Below are 22,221 nucleotides of genomic sequence, written 5' to 3'. Positions count from 1 at the left end.
CCATTTTACACTGAAGAGATGACAAGTTTTCTTGATGGATCTTTCTTCCTGTGTTTGGAAGAAAGTGTCTGACTTTTTTTTTTTTTTTCTTTTTTGAATTACACTAATTTATGATATTGTTAAGTCATTGTTTATAACTGTATTGTTAATTTTTCAGTGCGACTAAGAGTCTAGCTTGGAGTGTCTGCCCAACTAGAATTAGTACTATGTCTTGGGCAATATTGCTCTGTGGTTACTTCTTTAGGACACGCAATACTCATTGTGTATATCTTACCTACCAGATGGTAGATTGTATTTGTATCTCCCGCTTTCCATTCAGAAATCTTTTACTGCCCACTCTTAGGCAGTTAATATACAAATACAAGATACTGATTTGTCTGTAATAATTGTATAGTAGATATTAAAAAACAGTGTATTGTGGTATATACCCACAAGATGGCAGATTAACTTTAGCATATGTGACCTTCAGCATTTGCTGAATTTTGGTTTTAGACATGAAGCCTTAATGTTTTATTGATGCCGGAAAGCCTCTGCCTGCCTGTTAAATGGGCATATGTTGGAAAGAGAGTGACTATAGGCAAAGTGCATAAGCACCTCCCCTTTGTGCAGTGGTAAGGATTAGTCAAAATTGAACCAATAACATATTTGAGGGAACTGAACCACTCTTTTCATTCTTCCTGACTTCATCAAAACTCTGTCTTCTCTGCTAACCATTTGAAAGATAAATGTTTACTGTTTGCAAATGATGTAGTAAAGGATGGGAGAACATCTTCCATGCTGTCTTCCACACTGAAAGAAGTCACCCACAATGATGGGAAAGCCAGTGCATGTGAGTGGATCCATAGGAGCTCTGGGTGTCCAGTAGCTCCTGTGCATTTAGGGAAATAGAGGTCCAACCCACTTCAGCAGCACAACCTCTGGAAAATCCACATATGGTCTCTGATGGTAAATCTAAACCACAAGATGGAGAATTCTGCAGCTTGCCATTTAGTCCTCGCCCTTCAGTCACCCATTTCAGGGAACCTGTTGAACACTGAAAATCCCTGCCAGCCTGCATTTCTTTTCTGGGGAAACCCAGTGCGCTGGGAAGAGAGAGGAAATGCTGTGTCTTGCCCGGTGTAAGGTCAAGCTAAGGTAGGAGCATGCACCCACATCCGAGAGCTGTGAGGGGCTGCCTAATTCTACAATGTACGCATACCCTATGGGATAAGAAGGACAAGTTCCTCTGTTCCCATTCTGTTTAGGCTGTCTCCTGTATGCGCTGGGATGCATTTCGCCTGCTTATTTCATTGTTTATACTGTTTACTTCCCTTCACTGAGTGGTACCATGATAGTAGTTTAGCCAGTTTCTCTGTTTTCCGTCAGCTAATGCTTAGAATCTCATAAACTGGCAAAATGCTGCAAGCTGGACACTGTTCACTGCAGGCAAACAGTATATAATCATCTGCGTGCATTTCCCCTGGAATAAAAGCAATGTGTAGTACAATTGCAGCCCATTGTAAAATGTGTTTCTGTAATGCCTGCATTTTAGACTTTTGGACATAAAGCATCCCTTTTATGATTTTATTCTCAAAATTGCATTTTGAAGAATGTGAAACGTCCATTCATGTAAATTTTCAAGCCACTGTTTGTTTTATTGATTCATTTTCATAAGCCTTTATTAATAAATCTGGAACTTTGTTCAGATTTTATACTTTGAAAACTGTTTTCATTTTCTTTGGTTTCTGTTAGGATCAGGTTATTTGTAAATGTGCTGTGTGCATTCAGCAGCAGGAAAACAAAGCTTTGTATTGTGGCTCATCGCCTCTGTTGCAAGGGCAGACAGGTGGTGGTGTCCTGTCGCCATGACTACGTACAGCCCTTAGGGGAGGGCTCTTGTAAGATGATAGTAATTCCTGAATGGGGGGAAGGGCATCAAGATATACTCCTTCTAGCTGTGGGTTCTTTTGTATGGGTTGCACTTGATTACACGCCTACCCTGTCACACACGCCTACCCTGAAATGCAGGAATCGGAAAGAACACGTCATTGCAGACAGTGTGACAGGGTCTGCTCACATTTACCATTTAAAGTCTTTACACAGATTAGAAAGGCAAAAGGACGATTACAGTTAGACTGCCTGAGTTTCTGCATTGTATTGACTGTAGGTTTTCCCAGAGTTAGGCACTTCAGAAGGAAAGGTATACCTGTGCTGAGGTGAAAGCAGGTTAACATGGCAGCAGTTTAGGGCATTGGTCTGAATGGGAAGGGAGGGCTCTGTGGCTGTGACCACATCTAGTGACAGAAAGTAGACATGCCGTGGTGGGAAATGTTAATGAGAGTAAATGGAAAAAGCCCTTCAGCTCTATCTTCCCTCAGTACATCCCAGCAATTTAAGTAAGTAGGGTTAAGAAGCTGGACTGTGCCTAGCACACACAGACCACCAGCTTTCACTTGTGAAAGAGGTCTAATAGCATTTTCAGTGATTAAATGCGGTTTGACCTTGTTGATGTCACAGCTGAAAAATGGGCTTGCATCATCTTTGGCTTTGGATTCGAGTAGCTCAAAAAGTGCCACCGAGTGAATTGGCAGTATTTTCCTTCTGCATGCTTTTCTGTGGCCTGACCTGGCATGGCTTTGTTTAAACTTCTGAGATCTGCCAACACCGCAGCTGGAGTTGGTGTTGCTGCAGTATACTTGTCGTTTCAATTCTACTCCTCCTTTGCAGCAGCACAGGTAAATGTCTCTGCTACTGGAGGAAGTAATGTGTTTGAGTAAGGAGAGAGAAACTTGAGAGGGCTGTAAGAGGGTTAAATAATATAAACTGAAAAATGGTAAAGGACTGTCAGACTTGAGGGAACAGAACAAGCTAAATGAAAGCTGGCCTTGTGGTTCAGAAGGGATTTTTTTAGTTGTTTACATGACTGAAATTTTACTTTAAGGACCATGCAGCTGTCACTCTGTATGTCTGCATGTAATACCTGGTGAAGATGAATTGTGGAAAAAAGTTTGTAATCTGTGATGTTACTAACATTATTCAGTGTCGGAATTTTCAGCCTAAAGTTCAGCCAGGAATGCTGTACACAGACAACAGGAAGGTCTCCCTGATTCAAATTTAATGTGGGCTGACAGAAAGGAGGACAGTATAGATAGTGCATGAGGAGAGTAAAGATGGGAAGAAACCATGCCTTTTTAATGGGGAATTAATTAGAGAAAATTGGCTAAATGGAAGAGAAGACTCCAGCTAGTACTTCCTTGAAGCATGTAAGTCCCTGTGGTGAGTGAATGAAAGTTACCACCTGGGTCTTAGTTTCCCAAGGGAAGAGACTCTGTGTATGTTTTCGGTGCTGTGGAGGAGTGCGGGTGCAGCGGCAAGCTGCAGAGAACGATTGGTCTCCTTTGTGCTCCATCTTCAGATGCAGCAGTTCCTTCAGTCTGCTGTTTGCTCCTAATGATTCAGGAACAGAAAGAAGCAGTGACCTAGAAAATACAGAAATATCATTTTACTGTAAAATATTTACAATCTCTAGCTTCACCTAGACAAATTCTGCAGAATGATGAATTGGGAGCAGCCATGCTAGGAAACTGTATTGTCTTCCAAAATTGTCAGTTACATATTTTAATCTGAAGCACAACAAGGAGCATTCTTGTGTATACATACAATCTGTAAAATAGAAGTAGAGTGGTTAGAACAAGAAATACAGGCTTGCAAAATTGCTTTGAAAATTTACTAGCCCAGCCATCAAATTGCCCTGCCTGCTCCATTGACAATTAAATAGCATAAATCACCCAGCTAAAAAACGTTACTTCTTCTGGGCAAGTATTCTGAGACTAATAAAACAATGGGGGCTTTGTATTTTAGCTACCTAGTAAGTTTTAGGACTTGTTCTTGCATGTCAATCATGAAGACATACAAGGTGTCAATATCAGAGTTCTGATGAACTCAGATCATGGTATGCAAAAAGGCTATAATCATGCTGCATCTGGGAACTGAGAATTCCCATATAGGGCTGTCCACTGGAGGCCAAGTACCCCTTAAGGCTCTTTGCACTCGGTATATATTTCCCCGTATATGGCCAGCAAGTGGGATGCTGCTTCATGTCCCCATTTGGAACTCTTGAAATTCATCTGCTGTGTATCAGAAACCTGGAGGGCATGGGCAGAGGATGCAGGTAATTTAACTACTGCTGCCTTTCTGCATTTCCTATTGCACAACTTGGATGAACCAGATAATTTGTTCTCATTCTTTGGAAGAAAAGAAAAAAAAAAAAAGAAAAAAGTGTGCTAAATAGAGCAGTTACAGGTTTTTATGTCTAAAACATATAATTGAAAATACATGTGTAAATTAAGCATTTAAAAATATAGACTCTGGGTTAAAACACTGCATTATGAAATGAAGATAACAGTAAAATAAAAATCATTGCTTGTCCTCATTTCTGCACAAATTCTGCAACACATGAATTAAGGATGTGCCTGGTGCAGATGGGAGATGTTAGTAACATCCTTTCTACACAGTGCACATTCATGGAAGTAGCATATGCTCTGCCAGTTTTGTCCCTTGTCACTTTCAGAGTTTGAAAAGAATGTGCTGTTCCCTGGTGCCTGCAGTTGCAGTAGCAAAATCCTGTCCAAAGAATAAATGATACCTATGATATGTGTCCCACATGTTAGGATCTGACTATGCCAATTAAAGCTACCATCCCTTTTTTCTTCTGTATCTTTTTGTGCTTATGTATTTCATTTAATGTTTCTTAGTTGAGAGAGAGCATTTATACAGCTTTCCCGTTTTATACTTTCACATGCTTCTCAGATCTTTCTCTGCTTATTTGCATGAAGAGGTAGGATAAGGCCTTGGGTATTCAGCAGAGACAAAAAGCTGTTATTTTTTCTGGGTCAATCAATTTCCTTCCTTAGATCAGAGCTGGGATCTCTGAAGTGTATACCAGAACTGAACTTCCTGCAGAGTCATAAAATTAGACCCATCGCTGTCATCCTCCTGTAAGAGCAACAAGAGGAAAAAATGTGAGGAAGTGTAAATTTTTGTGGCTGTTGAACTCAGTCAATCAGTTCCAGTTCTCTGGGAAAGAAACTCATAATACAACCACTTACAGTGTTTGTATGACATAATTAAAAAACCTGTGCATTTTATCTTTGAATATAGCTGCTATTATACGGCGTGTTGTTAAACTGCTTCTTTTGGTTTGCTGGATTTGATATCACTTCATTAGACTGAGGGGAAAAAATGGCATGACCCACTTTGATTTAGGATGGCCGATTTCACTCATTAAGACTGTACTTTGCTTGTACTTTGCTGTAAGCACATACCTGGGGCTATGGTTCTGAAAGTAAACCCAACGTTTCTACATTAGGAGTCTGGTGGGGTAGAGTGTTTGTGATCCATGTACAGGCTGTAAGGGTTTTAGATTAAAAAGTAAATACCCCTCTAATACTGAAATTCTCATGAGAGGCTTATCGTTTTATAAAAAAACAGGAATGCCATGTAAGGTCTGGTAAATACTTTTGTATTTTTTTTATGTGTTTCCTATAAGAACAAAGAATACCTTTCAGGGCTGATACCATTTCCCCCCTTACCCCTTAATGTAGGTTATGAGAAAAAACATTAAATGGCTTTTATTATACAGGAAATGTACTTGAAGTGTAGAATGCTTGGGAACGGATGCCTGCTTTACCGCTATAAATTGTTCATGATATGTCTTTTCTTATATGCATCAAACATAGCACTTGCTGCAGAGATGCATGTGATTTGTCTTCTCTCCTGAGAGATGGTAATTGGCTTCAGTTTACTTAGGCTACTGCAGTACAATTTATTTTCTTAGCTTAGCTGAGGCTCATGTTGCAGCATGTTTTATTCTATGAGAGTGAAGTATTTAATTTGTAAAGTGGTAGAGAGTATGCGTTGCATTACAAAGACAAAGCACATCCCTGCACTGTGGTGTTTAGTGGAGGCAGACCACAGCACTCCACCATCCCCCTTTACCTTACCCTGTCTTGTTATTAAATTGTACATAAACTAATCATGATCTTTTAGAAAACATCCATTGTAACTCGCTCAGTAATTTGAACACATGACTAATGAACTGTGGTTACTATTTGCTTTGTCTATTTATAGTGAATTATTTCTGTGGTTTTCAGCCTCAGTCACATGGTGTTATTTCTCTTTTCTGAGTCTTATCTCTGTCTGGATAACCAAACATTCTTCAAACAGGCAACAAATAGAAAATAATGAAAACTTATTTTAAGTATAAGGTTTTGTTGTTAGTTCAGTGATCTTTTTTCCTGCTCAGATTTCTTTATGGTTTTTCAAATTTATCTACCTAGATGAAGAACTAAAGAGATGAACGTAAAAATCACAACAAATGGCACTTCAAGAGAGTTAAGCTCTTCAATGTAAAAACATTCACACCATTGTAATAATTCATGTAGCAATAATAATGATGTAACTTGTAAATCACATACTGGAGAATGAACCCTCTGAGTGAGGGCTTTCTTGATTTTATTAATTCCTATAATAATTTTACCTTCTAAATAACTGACTTTTTTTTTTTTCCAATAAAGTACAGTATGCCATTCATAATGGACTAAGAAGTGCTGAGTACTGACAATTTCCTTTAATGGATTAATGAATTTCACAGTAAATACATTTGACTACTGGGGATCCTAACTTGCCATAATGGCAGTCCCACTTATCGTTATTGTGGCCAGTCTATTCCTTCTTGGAGGAAATGTGTTTTTTTTTTTTTTTTTTTTTTTTCCACCACACACTGAGCTTTCCTCCTTTGGTAATATTACTTCAGTGCTGATTTAGCTTCAGTTAATTCTGCAAGCTCATTACTCTTTTATGACTGTACACATGTTAGTGCTGCTGCATTAGCTCATGTGAGGCACTAGGACTTCTGGGAACACTTGTTTGGGAACAGCATTAGGCTGTGCTGCCCTATGAATTAATTTGCAATGTACTGAGTAAGAATATGTCTCCTTTCTGGGCATCCATGTGGAAATTTTTTAATCTAAAAACTCATTAAATAAAAGTAGCGAGTAATGAACTTGTACTACGAGAGTGACCTAGCTCTATTGTCAGCATTACTAATACTCTCATTTTGGCAATAAGTGAAAGGTTAAGAGGTTTAATACATAGTGGAAGGCATTTTGTATGTGATTGGACACATTGAAAATTCACCTGTTCATGGACATGGATCACTATAGCCATACAACAAGGACTTTAATAGCCAATAAGGGATCTTCCTTTGACTGGAAACGGGGGGGAACTACAAGCACAATGTGGTACAAATATAAAACCATGCTTGACTAGGATAACCATCACTAGTGGCTTGCCTAGTAGCATGTAGGGAGTTCTTTCAAGTGGCATTTCTGTTCAAATGCTCTGGAAGCATAGGAGAGGAGTGTGTAATGTGAGATTTAAATTATACAAACTCCATTGATTTCTGTGGAAAAAGGAATAGGTAGAAGGGAAGGGGAAGTTCACAGAAGCAGCAAAGGGTAATTAGGAGGACATATGTGCCCTCAAAGCAGTGAGCCTATTTCCAGTCCAGGTTAAACCAGGGCCCTCAGCCATTCCTGCTGGTCCTGGCCAAAAGCATTGTCAATGTTTTCCCACATACAGTGCTTGGTAATGAAGCTGGGTACTGTAATCTTACTTTTACAGAGTACTGTAAGAGACTCCAGGTTCCTGAAAATGAATGACTAACTGTCATTCCTCATCAGAACACTTACCAACCTGTTCACAGAGCAGAAGTTCTGCGGATTTTAGGTGCTGTTTTGAACAGGTAATATGAATAGCTATGAGTAAAACACAGTTGTTAGATGTGAAGTCAGGGACCAAAGAAGCAGAAGAGCTCCAAAAGCCTCTGGAAGTAAATTGAGTCGTTTATGAGGTTAGATAAGGTAGTCAGAGGAGTGGTGGAATAAATAATGTACATAACTTTGACTTCAAGGATTTACATATTGACATTAACACAATGTGATTAGAGGATTTTCTCATTCGGGCCTGGAGGCCAGGTACTTGTAAGGATGCCCAGACAACTGTGGAAGGCCATGTGTTGAGCTTTAACCCCATATTCTAAGAGGGCCAGGGACCAGCTCCAGGAACTAATGGTATGAGCAGGCTAGACAATTCTGTGTGGTTTTGGTAAGGCATTTTTTCTGATGTAGCTAAAGCCATTCCTGTAAGCAAATATGGCTTCCCTATTGCATGGTATACCAGCTCAGAGACTCTGCTGCAGCAATTGCTGATGCTCATCATATTGGAGATCTTAACAGATTGTAGTGTTAGAATATTCTATCAGTTATTTCATGGCTATCCAAGCAATTTAATATTCGGCCAAACTATGGCTAACATGGCATAATATCCACAGATGAAGAAAACACTGAAAACATGCCAGTGAGCAAACTCCAGGAATATTGTACTTAATGCTAATTTTGAAATATAATATTTTAAATTCAATAAGATAATACTGTGTTTCAATGTACTATATCTTTCTACCCTTGAACAGCATGAAGACAACCATTGTAAGTCAGAAGTTACTATGTAACACCCGGGTATTATGACTATGAACACTGCTTAACGCAGCTGAGTTTCAGTGCAGTCCCTCTCTTGTGAAATCAAGTGAAATGGTATTTATTACTTTTGAGAATTACTGGAATAAAAAGAATCACTGTGTAATCAAAAACAACTTCTATCTGTTTGTGATGAGCCCTTTGGCTGAATGTTATACAGGACCAAACAGAGCAACTTTGCTGGAGAGTTTGTTTGCATATTTAAGACTCGTAAAGCGTGAGCAGCTTTGGTAGCAGCAGCGTAGCAAACTAAATACCTTAGATACTGAGCAGTTCCTTTATGGTTCGGAAGGGCTCTTGACGGTTTACAGAAAGGCTGTTGGGGCAGAATGCCTAGATGTCCTGTGTTATCCCTAGACAGTATGCTGGTGACAAAGAAGTAGAAATCAATGGGGTGTGCTCAAAGTTATCAGATTTTAAAAAAAATTGTTTTACATAAAAAAAGTTAAAATGTGAAGAATAAGGTATTTAGCTCTAGTGATTAAGAAAGCATTCTTTATTTCTACCAAAGCCAGTTTTTATCTTGCTTTAACCAACAGAAAGACAGAGACAAAGAAAAATAAATACAATAAAAAATGAAATCTTTATTTTTTGGCTCATTTGTAATATTGTTTACGTTGTTTATGATAGTAACAATTTCCTGCATGCATTTCACCAACACATTACAAGTCAAAAGCATTTGTAAAAGAAAGATTCTACATTTAATGTTAGCTTGTGTATGAAACACAAAATGTCCTGATGTCCTTGATTATACAAATGTGCCATTTTGTTCTTGGGAAATATTGTGGATTCTATTTGTACAAGTCTAGTGCAGCGTGATTCAAAAAGAATAAGAATAGGCTGTGTAAACAGACACTGCAAGATAGCAAGGATTTCATGAACAATGAGACTATCTTGGAACTTCTGATGCAAACAGTGCTAGAAATTCGCACATTCTCCTAATACTTTCCTTGCTATGTCCTGTTACCAGATAAAACTATTTGGAAACAAGCTGGGTTCCAGATTTACACAATTTACTTCACATTGAAATATATGCAAATATAATATTAAAACAAGATAGTCTACAAATACTCACTTTTTTTCTCATAGTGTGATGATGTCAGTTTGAAATTACCATGGTTAGAAAGTAAGCCAAGTGAATGAGGAAAGAAATATAAGAAACAGTGATCTAAACTTGAAAAAACTGTTACCAAATGGTATTTCTTTACATTATTTATATACGCTAACCACATTTCCAACAGGTTAAAGAGTTTGCAATATGGCCTGTACAGTCTGATTCTACACCATATAGTAGCCACTTCAAATTTAAAATGCAAAACTAAAGAAGCTCATAAATAGCTGCAAACTATTGCTTAATGGTTTGAAAGAATGAGGTCTGGTTGGACAATTTGATTCACTTCACCACTGACACATGGCTTCCTACAGTGGAGACTGTGGACAGTGGAAGGAGCAAGATATAGCAGCAAAAGCATTGACATGCATCAGTGATACTCTCCAAACTATCTATAATGACACAGAATACAATATGTCCTGTTGAGCTCTTGAAAATAACCCATAACTGTGGTACATATCTGATGCAGTTCAATGTGGCAAAGCCGTTTAATTCCATGCTCAAATATGCATGACAGTATGCCGTTAAGATTTATATGGAAAAGGTTATTTTTTTTGATTCATTGGATGTTGGCCATAATGAGAGAAGACAGTAACTAAAGAACAGTCTAGGAAAAAATTTGAGTGGTTTAAAAAAAAAAGAAAACAAAAGAACTCCCAGGTATATTTTGGTGAGGCTATTTTTCCAGTGCAGAAACCGCACAATATTTTTTAAGCTGTGAATATTTTAACAAAAACAGGAACTTGTTCATGTTTAATGATTTGCATAAAAATAAGTCATTGCAGATTCCTGTAAATTAGAGGAGACTTTCCAGGCACGTTAATCTGGATGCACATAATCTGGATGCAGCCATACAAGTAGTTAGAACGCCTCAAATTTAAGAGCAACCCTGAAACATGGAAGTTCTTAAAATCTTTATCTTTGTGCAATGTCATATTTTTATTTAGGCATGATTGACAAGTGCAGCATGCCTATGCAAATCACTTCTATCTGTACATTATAGAGAATCTGAGAGCAGAACACCTGGTCCTCATACCTCTTTCCCCAACATAAAACCTATTACAAAAATAGTCACATATAATAATAAACAACCTGTGAATTAAAAAATGATAAATACACTAATACTGATTTTGTAAAAATATGAAAAATGTAGCAGTTGCATTACAGTGAAGAGAATTACTGTTCTACGTGTTTTGCAGTATGTGAAACACAAAAAAGTATCGCTTTGCACTCATTTCATGCTCCGTGTTCTCTGTGGAGCCACTTTTTCCCTCATTCTTAGCAGTGTCAGCTGTAGTGAAAACAGTAACTTTTTGTCAAGTTTGTTACCCTGATTCACAGAGTCACAGTTTGATGATGAAGGTTCACTGTTTTGTTATAGGCACTGACCTTAAGTATATATATAACGTATATATACGCACACACGCGCGCGCACACACACACACACACATATATATGTGTAAAAACTGTCAGTTTGGCATAAACCTCCTGCAGGAGTCCAGTTGATGCTTCATTCTCAAAGACTGTAAACAAGTTGTCCCACAAGCAGAATTCTTAGATCTTTATTTTTTATTTTCCCTGACATCTTTTCCTTTGTAGTTCTTTTCTGCTTTATCTTTTTCATATTTTTCTTTGTCTGGCTTTGTTACACTGTCATAAGAAGGTGGGGAAGTTGTAGAGGAACTCTCATCCGTTTTTTCCGGAGTGGAGTTCCCATTTAGTTTATCAATAATTATCTCTTTTATAACTGGTCCATCTCCTTCTTTGTTTTTATTTCTGTTATATATACTAGACACCTTTTTAACTTTTTGCCTTAAAAGGTAATGCCTGTAAGCACGCTGAATAATGACAGCAGATACTTCCTCCTGTTTTCTTTTCAATGTGGTTGTAATTGGTTCGTAGGAGACTTTTGAAGGATTGGCTGCCATAAACCGATCTTCCATCTGTATTCTGAGGGCGTCCATCTCCCCACTTTCCCCCAAAACACGCTTTGTGAAAGCAAACAAGATGTCAAGGCAGTGAATTCTGTCGCCGCTTACCATGGGCAGATCCATTGCAATAAGCTGGACTTTGTTTGGTTTTGCTATAAGAAGAGGAGGATCTAACGAAGCTGCAAAATCTGATAGCTTACTGTATTCTATGAATTGTGTTGCATCGGGATCGAACTTCTCCCAGACTTCATAGAACATCTCAAAGTCATCCTCACTCAAGGGTTCAGCACTTTCTTCAGTAGCAACACTGAAGTTCTCCAAAATCACAGCAATGTACATGTTCACCACTACCAGAAATGATATGATAATGTAGCTGACAAAGAAGAAAATCCCAACGGAAGGGTTGCCGCAGTCGCCTTTCACAGAGCTCCCTGGATGGTCTTTATGGGGGTCACAGTCCGGCTCCCCACTGTTAAGAATTGGGGCTAGCAAACCATCCCAGCCAGCAGATGTGGTAATTTGAAATAGGCAGATCATGCTGTTGCCAAACGTTTCAAAGTTGAACATGTCATCAATCCCAACTTCCCTCTTAACATAGGCAAAGTTGGACATGCCAAATATCGCATAGATAAACATGACCAGGAACAGCAGCAGACCAATGTTGAACAAAGCAGGGAGAGACATCATCAAAGCAAAAAGCAGAGTGCGGATTCCCTTAGCGCCTTTAATGAGACGCAGGATTCGACCGATTCTGGCAAGTCGGATGACTCTGAATAGTGTGGGGGACACAAAATATTTCTCAATCATCTCAGCTAAGAACATACCTAGAGAAACAAAAGTGAAACAAAAATTTATTTACTGCTGTCTCCAAAACAATCAGTATAGGGAGTCTATGTTATAGCAAAACGTCATACAAGTTATTACATTTTATTGAAAGCTGTTATTAAGGTGAAAGCACCTTCCTTTTGTTGAAATGCTATGTAGGAGAAGGGAAGTAAGTAAAAGAAAGAAGACTGCTTTGGGCAAGGTAGCTTGTCTAAGCTTTCAGTTATTCCTAAAGCAACCTGGAAAGAGACGTTTCTGTCTTAGATATAATTAGTTCTTGAAACTGAGCCTATTACCACTGTCTTTTATGAAGGACTATATTGGCTTAATTTCTGCAAATTAGTGACTCTTTTTACCTGAGGATCTACACTGTATCAGCACAGCCTCTCTCAGGTGTATCACTCTTTAAGACTTAAGTTTTGTCTCTCTAATTTGCACCTTGGAGAGTGTTGTGGTTTAACCCCAGTCGGCAACTAAACACCACACAGCCGCTCACTTACCCTCCCCTACCCTGGTGGGATGGAGGAGATAATCGGGGGCGAGGGGGGAAGTAAAAACTGTGGGTTAAGATAAAGACCATTTAATAGGACAGCAAAGGAGGAGAAAATAATACTACTAATAATAATGATAAAAGAATGTACAAAATAAGTGATGCACAATGCAATTGCTCACCACCTGCTGACCAATGCCCAGCCCATCCCTGAGCAGCAATTGCTGCTCCCTGGCCAACTCCCCCAGTTTATATACTGAGCATGAGGCCATATGGTATGGAATAGCCCTTTGGGCAGTTGGGTCAGCTGTCCTGGCTGTGCCCCCTCCCAGCTTCATGTGCACCTGGCAGAGCATGGGAAGCTGAAAAGTCCTTGACCAGTGTAAGCACTGCTCAGCAACAACTAAAACATAGGTGTATTATCAACATTATTCTCATACTAAATCCAAAACACAGCTCTATACCAGCTCCTAGGAAGAAAATTAACCCTACCCCAGCCAAAACCAGGACAGAGAGTCATTAGCTTTTAGTTGACAGAAATCTAAATATTCACCAAGAACTTAGTTAGCAAAAGCAATTAAAAATCTCATCCCCTTCACATACTTTTCAGTTTTAGTACTGAAAGCAAATTTGTGATTAGTTCGCATATACCACTAAACATTCCTTTTTATATTTGTACATGTTAATGTAATGTGCCAAAAGTTCCTTTATGTCTTTTGATGTGGAAGATGACAGTGAATGTAATGGGAGAGATAAAAATCTTACATGCAACATTTCATATATTGTATGCTATAAAGTATGAAGATCTGAATCAACACGTAACTCATATAGGAAACCAAAAATTTCATATTCAGTATCATAACATTCTTGAAACAAATGTTCCCTTTTCCTTCCACTAGTTCTTTCTTGAAAGGGACTTGCTCTTACCTACTATGGAGAGAATCACAACCACAAAATCAAAAATATTCCAGCCTATAGTGAAGTAGTAATGGCGAAGTGAAATCAATTTCAGGACACATTCTCCAGTGAAAAGGATAATGAACACAAGGTTAATCCGGGATAAAATTGTTTCCATTTCTTTACTCTGGTCATCTGTTTCTACCATCATTGTGACCATGTTAAGGCAGATGAGTATCATGATGCTGATGTCAAATACTTGTTTGGTTACAAAATCAAAGACCATGCCTTGGAATTTGTTCTGCAAAAACAAAGACGGAATGCAGTTTATACTCTGAAAATATTTGTCTTTACAAATGCCAAATGGGAAAGCAAGTCCCTACAAGATTTAGGAGTGCAGAGCAAGACGCATTCACAACACATCTGTTAATATACACCCAACCTGTGCTGGTTTGCGTCTCATCCTGTTAGAGCAGATCAAAAGGTGTACCACTGTTGGCTGAAGGGACCGAAAGGGAAACAATGCAATAATAATAGTAATAACATTGACAATTGGTATTATTGGTGTAAAAAATGTGGTGTAACTTGATACCCAGCAAGAGTATCAGCCAAATAGAAACTCATTTTCTTATCCTTATTCTTAGCTGGTTTTAGAGTACTAACCCCCAGAGATGTCTCTCTCTTCCTTAAACTAATTGTGCTTGGTGAGATCGTTGGACCACTGAAGTTGCATGTCTCAAACACACCATGACTGCAATATCATAGTTTTCCTTTAGTACTTAGCTAAATTTTTATTGCCATATGTCTCTCCCTAGAAAGTCTATTTTTAACCACTCAGTGCATAAGGTGCAACAAGTATTTTTTCCAAACACTGTAGGAGTTCAGTAAATAACGGAGTAGTTTCTCATTTTAGAGACAAATTTATCCTAGTTTATACTTTACTCCCTAGGCCATTTTATTTGGTAAGATTATATCTGCATCTGTCTTTCTCTTTCACATTGGGTGACCACTGCCCCCTTCTGTCTTCAGCAGCAAGGGCTAGTGCATCCCCATTTCCTACAAATTCTCTGGGAGGAGAAAAAACAGAAAATGAAGTTTATCCATAGATAACAAGAACCAATAAATGATCCAATCAACTCTACTTTTGTAGGACTTAGGCAGGGAATTATGAAATTTATCACATTAACCTTATTCCATCCTACAGTTCATACTTCAGAGTATGTTTTTAAATGAAACATGAACGATCTAGTCTGCTGAATTAAAAAAAAGGGGGACGAATTCTACCTTTACAAGAAAATAAATGGGAAAAATATTTTCTTTCTAGACATATAACCTTCTCTTGTTGGCTAAAATCATATTCCCAAATAAGTATTTAATATTACTGGTATTAAAATCAAATCACTCTTACCACTGGCCTCGGGATAGGTTTCTGTGGCTTTTTGGATCCCAGTTTTTTCATTGCATTGTAATATTTCTTCTGTTCTTCTGTCATAAATATATCCTGACCTCCAAAGTAAAGAAATAATATCAAAACTAATTACTATCATGTCCACACATACAACACTTAACTACAGAATGTCTCTCTGTAATATAATATTACATTTATATTTGATTTATATAACAAAAGTGATTTTTTTTCAGGTATTTATAGTGTGGATGCTCATATACATTCCTAAAACACCAAAAAAACCCTTACTGGTGCCTTGTCAGGATGACGGTTGACTTTTTTTCCAGTGTCTTCATGCTCGCTTTTGCCGATATGGCTAAAACAGTTCTTACTGTACTGATACTGTTAAATAACTTGCTGATTAGGTTATGTTTAGTTTATAGGAGCCTGACTGATGCCTTACATGTCCTAAATTCTAGATAGACTTTTAGGATTACAGCTAGCCAGGTCTAAAAGTGGGGTAACTTTGAGGGAGAGATTGTGTCCAGGGAGAGTATTTGGGTCTAATCTGAGGGTTTTAATGACAGCAAAAAAAATCACCCTTGATATAAACTTAAGAAAAGTAATCCAAATCATGCCACAGCAAATTACTAATTAAAACACCACTAGAACCTTGACTAACTCAAATGAGCCTTTGTTTGCAGATGCAAATGCTGCCAGTCAGATGTGCAAGTGACTGACTGAATTTCAGTATAAAGTAAATTGTGCTTATTGATGAGTCTGAACTAAGTCAGATGGAAACGCAATGTCAAAGTCACTGTCTGCTAAACTGGATATTGAAGCCCAAAGCATGGCATAATTGATGGAAACTGAGGAAGTAACCCCAGACATGTTTATGGCTCTTTTAAGAAACTAAAGAATGTTTTCACAAGGAAAAATTTCTGTAGTTCACAATGGACTTTTACCATAGCTTCTGTTTGGTAGTGCTCCTTTTTATTTGGTGATCGGATAAAACCAAATCATATCAAACTGCTTTTTCACAGCATACAAAGATTTAGAATGATCCTGAGGTTCTAGTTCTTTTTGGCAGTTGAAGGCTAAGAATCATGAGATTTCAAAATATTTTTAAATGTGCTTATTTGTATTTTTAAAGTTATTTTAAGTAAAACTGTATGCATTATCAATATAATTATTTTAAACATACTTGTATGTCAAAGGTATACAGAAAAAAATATCCTTCCTTTTATACCTTTGCTATATTACTGCTAATAAATTATAGATTGTATTTGTGTCTAATAAGTTCATCTCATTTCTCACAACAGTGTTAGAAAAACAGAGCTTTTTTGTACACATTTTTACTTGTATCTTTAAGCCTATTCATGTGAGGTGTATTGGACTTCCTCTTTACCCACTGTTTAATCAGTTTGCAGAACTATTATCTATTGTATGAACACAGTGCCATATTGTATCTTCATTAAGTGTCAACAGTTTATAAGATTAATTAAAATTAATTTATCTTAAATCTTTAAAGTTCATTAAAAAGGAAACTCCTCCATGGCAGATGATATTACATCTAATCAAAAGGATAATGCACATTCCCTTTTTGCATCATCATTTTAGCTCTTACACAATTTGCAAATTATTATGAACCAACTCGTGATTTGTCCCTCTTCGCTTGTCAAAATGCTGAAATGCAAAGGTCATATCACATCCACAGATTTAACACAGATTATGTTAACAAAAGAGACATTTCTATTCAAGGACTTGAAATAACTTTTGATTTTTATTAGTTTTACATAAATAAATTATTAATTCATGATAGCTAATCATTTATAGGACTATGGAAACATTTTAAATACTTATCTTCTTTTTTTGTTGGTTGAAGTTGTCTATAATGACACCAATGAAAAGGTTCAAGGTAAAGAATGATCCAAATATGATAAAGATGACAAAATAAAGATACATATACAAGTTGTCCTCATACTTAGGTTGATCTTCTACCTACAAAATATTATAAATTTTATTACGCATGAGAATGCTAGATGTAAAAAACAATGTATATAATTTATGAATAGGTATATGCTATCTCAGCTAGAAAAGCTATAAACTGCACTCAGTTATTAAAAAGACCTGACATGTCCATTCCAATCAATGTTTGGAGAACTGGAAGCTGACAGAATCATTACTCATATGGAATTTTAAAGTAAATGTGCACACAGATATGTTTATGTGTGTACATATACACAAAGTTCCTCATAGAGAAGGAAGAAGCAATGCAGGACTGAGAGCAGTCATTAGCACTTAAAATTTTAACAACACAAATCTAAATATTTTATATTGTGTTCAGTATATTTTCATGCAACAGACTCAATCATTTTTACTATCACCTAAATCTCCCTGGAACTCTTCTGGTCTTACATGAGTATTCTTAGGTCCAGCTAAGAACAGATGCTTTCAATAAATTTCTAATGAGTATATGTTTTGTGAAATCCATTAAATTGAGGCAAATTTCTAAGGAGGATTTTGTTATTGTCTCAATTCTTCCAGATTCCACTCTCAAGGCCTGCACCTCTACTGCACAATGTGCTAGAGTGTAGAAGTGCTGAAGTTAATAAACAGGATGTATTACTCTGGGAGACAAATATCACTGTGTGATGATGATATCACTAATGTGACTATAACCTAGGTTGTATAGACTAGTTGAGGCATCCGTGTTGCACTTTTTTGTACAAGGTAAACATAGTTTTAGTTTTGTAGCCAAGATAAAATTCTAATCCCTAGAAAACTTAACAGATGATCTTCAACCTAAAATCTAATCGCACTTAAATAGCTGGATAACATAAGTGCTCAATGTAAAGAAACAATGAAATGCACAGTTACAAATTATAAAACAAGGTTAATATATTCAATATGTAATAATTACATTATATAATCTTAAATTAACTCATACTCATTATTACCAAAGGAAGTGGTTAAAAAACCTCTGCTTTGTTTTCTTCATTAACATTAGCTTTTCCAAAAAAAGTCCAGTTAAGTTAATTTAACTTACTTGGCTAAACAGAAGGAAGTGGGATTAATTCTTTCCACTACAAATTCTAAGATTCATGAAGTTACATAGAAGTTCCTTTCTAGACTAAATGTATGTGGAAAAAATATGTATTGGTGCTGATTATAATTCTTCATGTTATTGTATGTGTAGCTGTTTAAATTCTATACTCTGTATCAGAATATAACCAATGGATGATCTTTGAAAGTCAGACTTACATCTCGTGAATCAACAGCAGCATACATAATATCCATCCATCCTTTGAAAGTAGCCTAGAAATAAAATAAAAATATTTATCTTCCCTATAAAAATTCATAATGTGGAAAATAACTAGGTCACAGCATTTGGACCTTAACTTTTAATAAAATCATATCTAAATTTATAAACCACCTCTAATAACACAGGCATAATAAAATATTTTTCATAGTAATACTAGGCTTTTTGAGAAATTACTTTTCAGGTATTCAAAAAATATTAAAAATCAGGGTCTGAAGGTCTCAGCAAGGGCACAGTGTGTTTAGAGCTGCAGATGCTTACTTTGCAGATGAAGAATGGTAGACTCAGATAGACATTAATGCTGGAGATGTTCAGGTAGAATCTACTAGAATCGCTCACGGAGACAGCCATTTTATCAAGTTTACAGCATGAACTGATGGAGTCAGCAATACAACTTCTGGACAGATACCAACATGCATCTGAATGTTTTTGCTATGGCTAAACTGCCAAGGTATTTTTAGAAATGTTTTAATCCCGTATAACTAAACGGAATAGACTCTGTTCATAATCAAAATATACATTGGTTCTTGAGTGATAATATTTACAGAAGATGAAGAAGTGAACTGTGAAAGAGCTGCGATTGATTAACTTTTATAAAACTTTGGGCTGAGTTCCTATAGAGACCTTGTCTAGATAGAATAAAGAGTAAAAAAGATCTGCCATCATTGCTCTAAGGAGGTGATTTTCATGGACAGGGAATATCCGCTTTCTGAGGAACACCAAAGGGTTGGTGTGACATGATAGTTGAAGGTGTGAGTGCCTGCTCACTAGCCAGATTTCCAAGCTTATTCATAAAGAAAAAAAGAGTTAACAAGCCTGTGAAATGAACAGATAAAGAGCATCCCTCCCGAGGAGATTCAGGAGAAGAACCATCCCAAGGAGTATATTTGCACCTGTGCTTGCCAGAAGTGAGCTCTGGTACTTTGGTACAGCTGCTCGTTTTCACAGCAGAAAACTTGTACTCCGGGAGTGTTCATATCCTTTTGAATCTTGCAGTGCAATACAGATTTACTGAGAAGGTGTGCTTGGGGCCAGGCTTCATAGTTGTTTCTGGCTCAGTTGGCAATTGACAGCTATTTGGTGTGCTTTGCATAGCACCGTTAGAAGAGGAGCAGAGTTTGATAAGAGCAATAAATACAGAAGAGCGGAGGGAGAATGTTAATGCGGACAATCAGCTGAAGAGGTGACATGATACATGCTAAAGGATCCCTTAATCTCTGCAGGAAAAGTAAAGGGCGGAAGGGAATATTTGAAAGGGAAAATAATGAAAAATCAGAACAAAAAGAAATAAAGAAAGAGAAGAAGAACAAAAGGTCCACAGTAGTGATGTAGTAATTAAAGACCAACACTGTCTAGATGGGTGACATGGATGACATTCAGACACAGCTTCAAGAGACTAGAATTTTTCCTTATACAACTTCAGAGGCAAATATTGGTAATAAGATGGGTCACTTTAATCTCTAGTACAAGGATAGCAATGAGATCTGAAGTCAGAGAATTAGAATCATTTAGTACTACTACTCAGCACATGAGAGTCACATTGCCTTTAGAGGCAAAACATTTTAAGCCAGGTAGTTAATCTGGGAATCAAGGTCAGCTAGGGATACTGACCTGCTCCGGGATAGAAAGGACAAGCATATCATTCTTAGATAACTTGGTGATACCAGAGCAGTAACAATCCCATGATATTTCTGACATCTTTTCATACAGTGAAGCTGTATATCACGTTATAGACAAGTGATTCTACAGAGCTCAATCATCTAAGCATAATTGCTTGCTTTCCTGCTTGTGTTTTGGATCAGATATCAGCTATCAGAAGCTCCGTTCTAAGCCAAAGAGCCTCTAAAGAGCTAAGGTCTTTATTCCTCTGGCATAATTAAAAGGCATGCTAAGTACTAGAACAAAGACATTTCTGTATCACAGTGCATAGGAAATGGACTTGAAGGGGAAATACAACTGACAGACTTTGTATAAGTAGCTGTAATTAATAGAATGGCTATGCCTGCAATACAATAACATCTAATACTTCACAAGTGTAATACTGTAAGTAACATAATATTTATTTAGTATATTATAAAGACTCTTTAACAAGCGTTAATGGAGTATGATAGTTATAAATCATGAGTATTTTTTGTGATAAAAGTATTTTACATTTTCCTATTTTACCTAATTAGCATCTGTGTATCAGTAACTATCCATATTTTTCCCATGGGCAGCTCCTACTTCTCTCAGAGGATTTCAGAACTCTTACACAAGTGTTATGATAATAAAGAATTGGCTCCATGCTACATGAAACACTGGGTGCCCCAATCTCAGATCTTGCATTATTTATGATTCCTTTCCCTAAACCCACTTCCAGGGTGGAAGTGGAAAATCAAGCCCCTATTAAACAAATATCTGCACTGGAGACACGAGGTTGATATATTTTTATTTTTACCATCTAACTCACAAACTGGTTCTTTAAATGAGTATAGACATGAAGAAAAATCCAGTCTACCTTGACCAGGCTGTCGACAAAAGAAAAATTATTTCACAGTGCCAAAAGTGCCTAGATTAATGGATTTTGACTGAAAGATGTTGCTGTGGATGTGTAATGATAACTAGGAACAGATTATGTGGGAGGCATTGGCGGTAGTTGCTCACTTCAGACCAGACAGTCCGTTAGGATGTCTGCCCTCTTTTAAGCTGCTGTCTGCCCTTCTGTCTTACAAGGTAACTGAGCTCATAAAGGAGAGGAGAGACCTTTTTAATAATTAGAGGGACCTCTGAGCCTTGTCCACCATGGCAAGACTCATGAAATGCATTCCTGAAGTTTATATTGTGCATCACTAAAAAGATTCTTGTACGTCTTTCGCTTACTATTTTCACATTGTTATCATCATGATGAGACAGTATTCCCTAGCCTTGGAATGGAAAGTTACTCTACTATCATTAAAACAAAAATTACAGGTAACAATACAATAGAGTTGTGTAAGCTGTACATCATTGCTATGAAGAAATTATTCCACTACTGAACAGTCTTAACTTGCCCATTTTTCCTAAACTTCTTTAAAAAGAGCAAAAAGAAAATATATAAATTTACTTACTACTTGAAGCAGAGCAAGATATCCAGCTCCTACATTATCAAAGTTTACTTTCACATTTTTCCATCGGGCACTTTGATTGTTTTTTATGAGTTCCTCACACTGAGTATAATTGTTGACATCACTGACATCAAACATCTCACCAGTTGTGGTGTTGACACAGTGATAGAATTTGCCAGCAAACAGATTTACTCCCATGATGCTGAAGATGAGCCAGAATATAAGACAAACCAGCAATACATTCATGATAGATGGAATTGCTCCTACAAGGGCATTTACAACCACCTAGTGTACAAATTAGACAAAATAGCCACTTAGTTTATGAACAGAAAAATAAAAATACTTTAAAAATGTTAAAACAGTATTAATATGGAATGGACAGTTAAAATATTACATTAAAAATTTAAGGGGGAAACATTATTTAAGGTTCAATAAAACACTAATGAGATTGCAAAAAGCAAGAAATAAAATTATATGGAAACCAAGACAATGCAAAAGTCTGAAAATAACTCCAAAAGCAAAAGAAAACCTGTTAGTAGCAAGATGGATTCTTAGAATTTGTGTGCTCTAGAGAAAAAGAGAGAAATAACGGTTAAATTCCA

The 22,221-nt window shown here is 37.0% G+C and overlaps 1 protein-coding gene across 16 annotated transcripts in view; it reads right to left on the bottom strand.

Annotated features, from left to right (window-relative positions):
• Nucleotides 1-11,246: 11,246 nt before the first annotated feature.
• LOC142414285 (sodium channel protein type 2 subunit alpha-like) overlaps nt 11,247-22,221 on the bottom strand; it is a 67,973-nt gene continuing 56,998 nt past the window's right edge. For 13 of the 16 annotated variants that reach the window (XM_075511303.1, XM_075511304.1, XM_075511313.1 and 10 more), the window contains 6 exons: nt 21,623-21,904; nt 18,479-18,532; nt 17,078-17,215; nt 15,236-15,340; nt 13,858-14,128; nt 11,247-12,439 (listed from right to left, as the gene is read on the bottom strand). In XM_075511303.1, the coding sequence (XP_075367418.1) occupies nt 11,247-12,439; nt 13,858-14,128; nt 15,236-15,340; nt 17,078-17,215; nt 18,479-18,532; nt 21,623-21,904 (2,043 nt within the window). Of the gene's footprint in view, nt 12,440-13,857; nt 14,129-15,235; nt 15,341-17,077; nt 17,216-18,474; nt 18,533-21,622; nt 21,905-22,221 lie in introns of all 16 variants that reach the window. The other 3 variants (XM_075511320.1, XM_075511307.1, XM_075511319.1) reach the window with 1 other exon arrangement.

Source organism: Mycteria americana, chromosome 9 (assembly GCF_035582795.1).
Source record: "Mycteria americana isolate JAX WOST 10 ecotype Jacksonville Zoo and Gardens chromosome 9, USCA_MyAme_1.0, whole genome shotgun sequence".
Taxonomy (NCBI): Eukaryota; Metazoa; Chordata; class Aves; order Ciconiiformes; family Ciconiidae; genus Mycteria; species Mycteria americana.
This window is presented reverse-complemented; position numbering and strand designations above follow the sequence as displayed.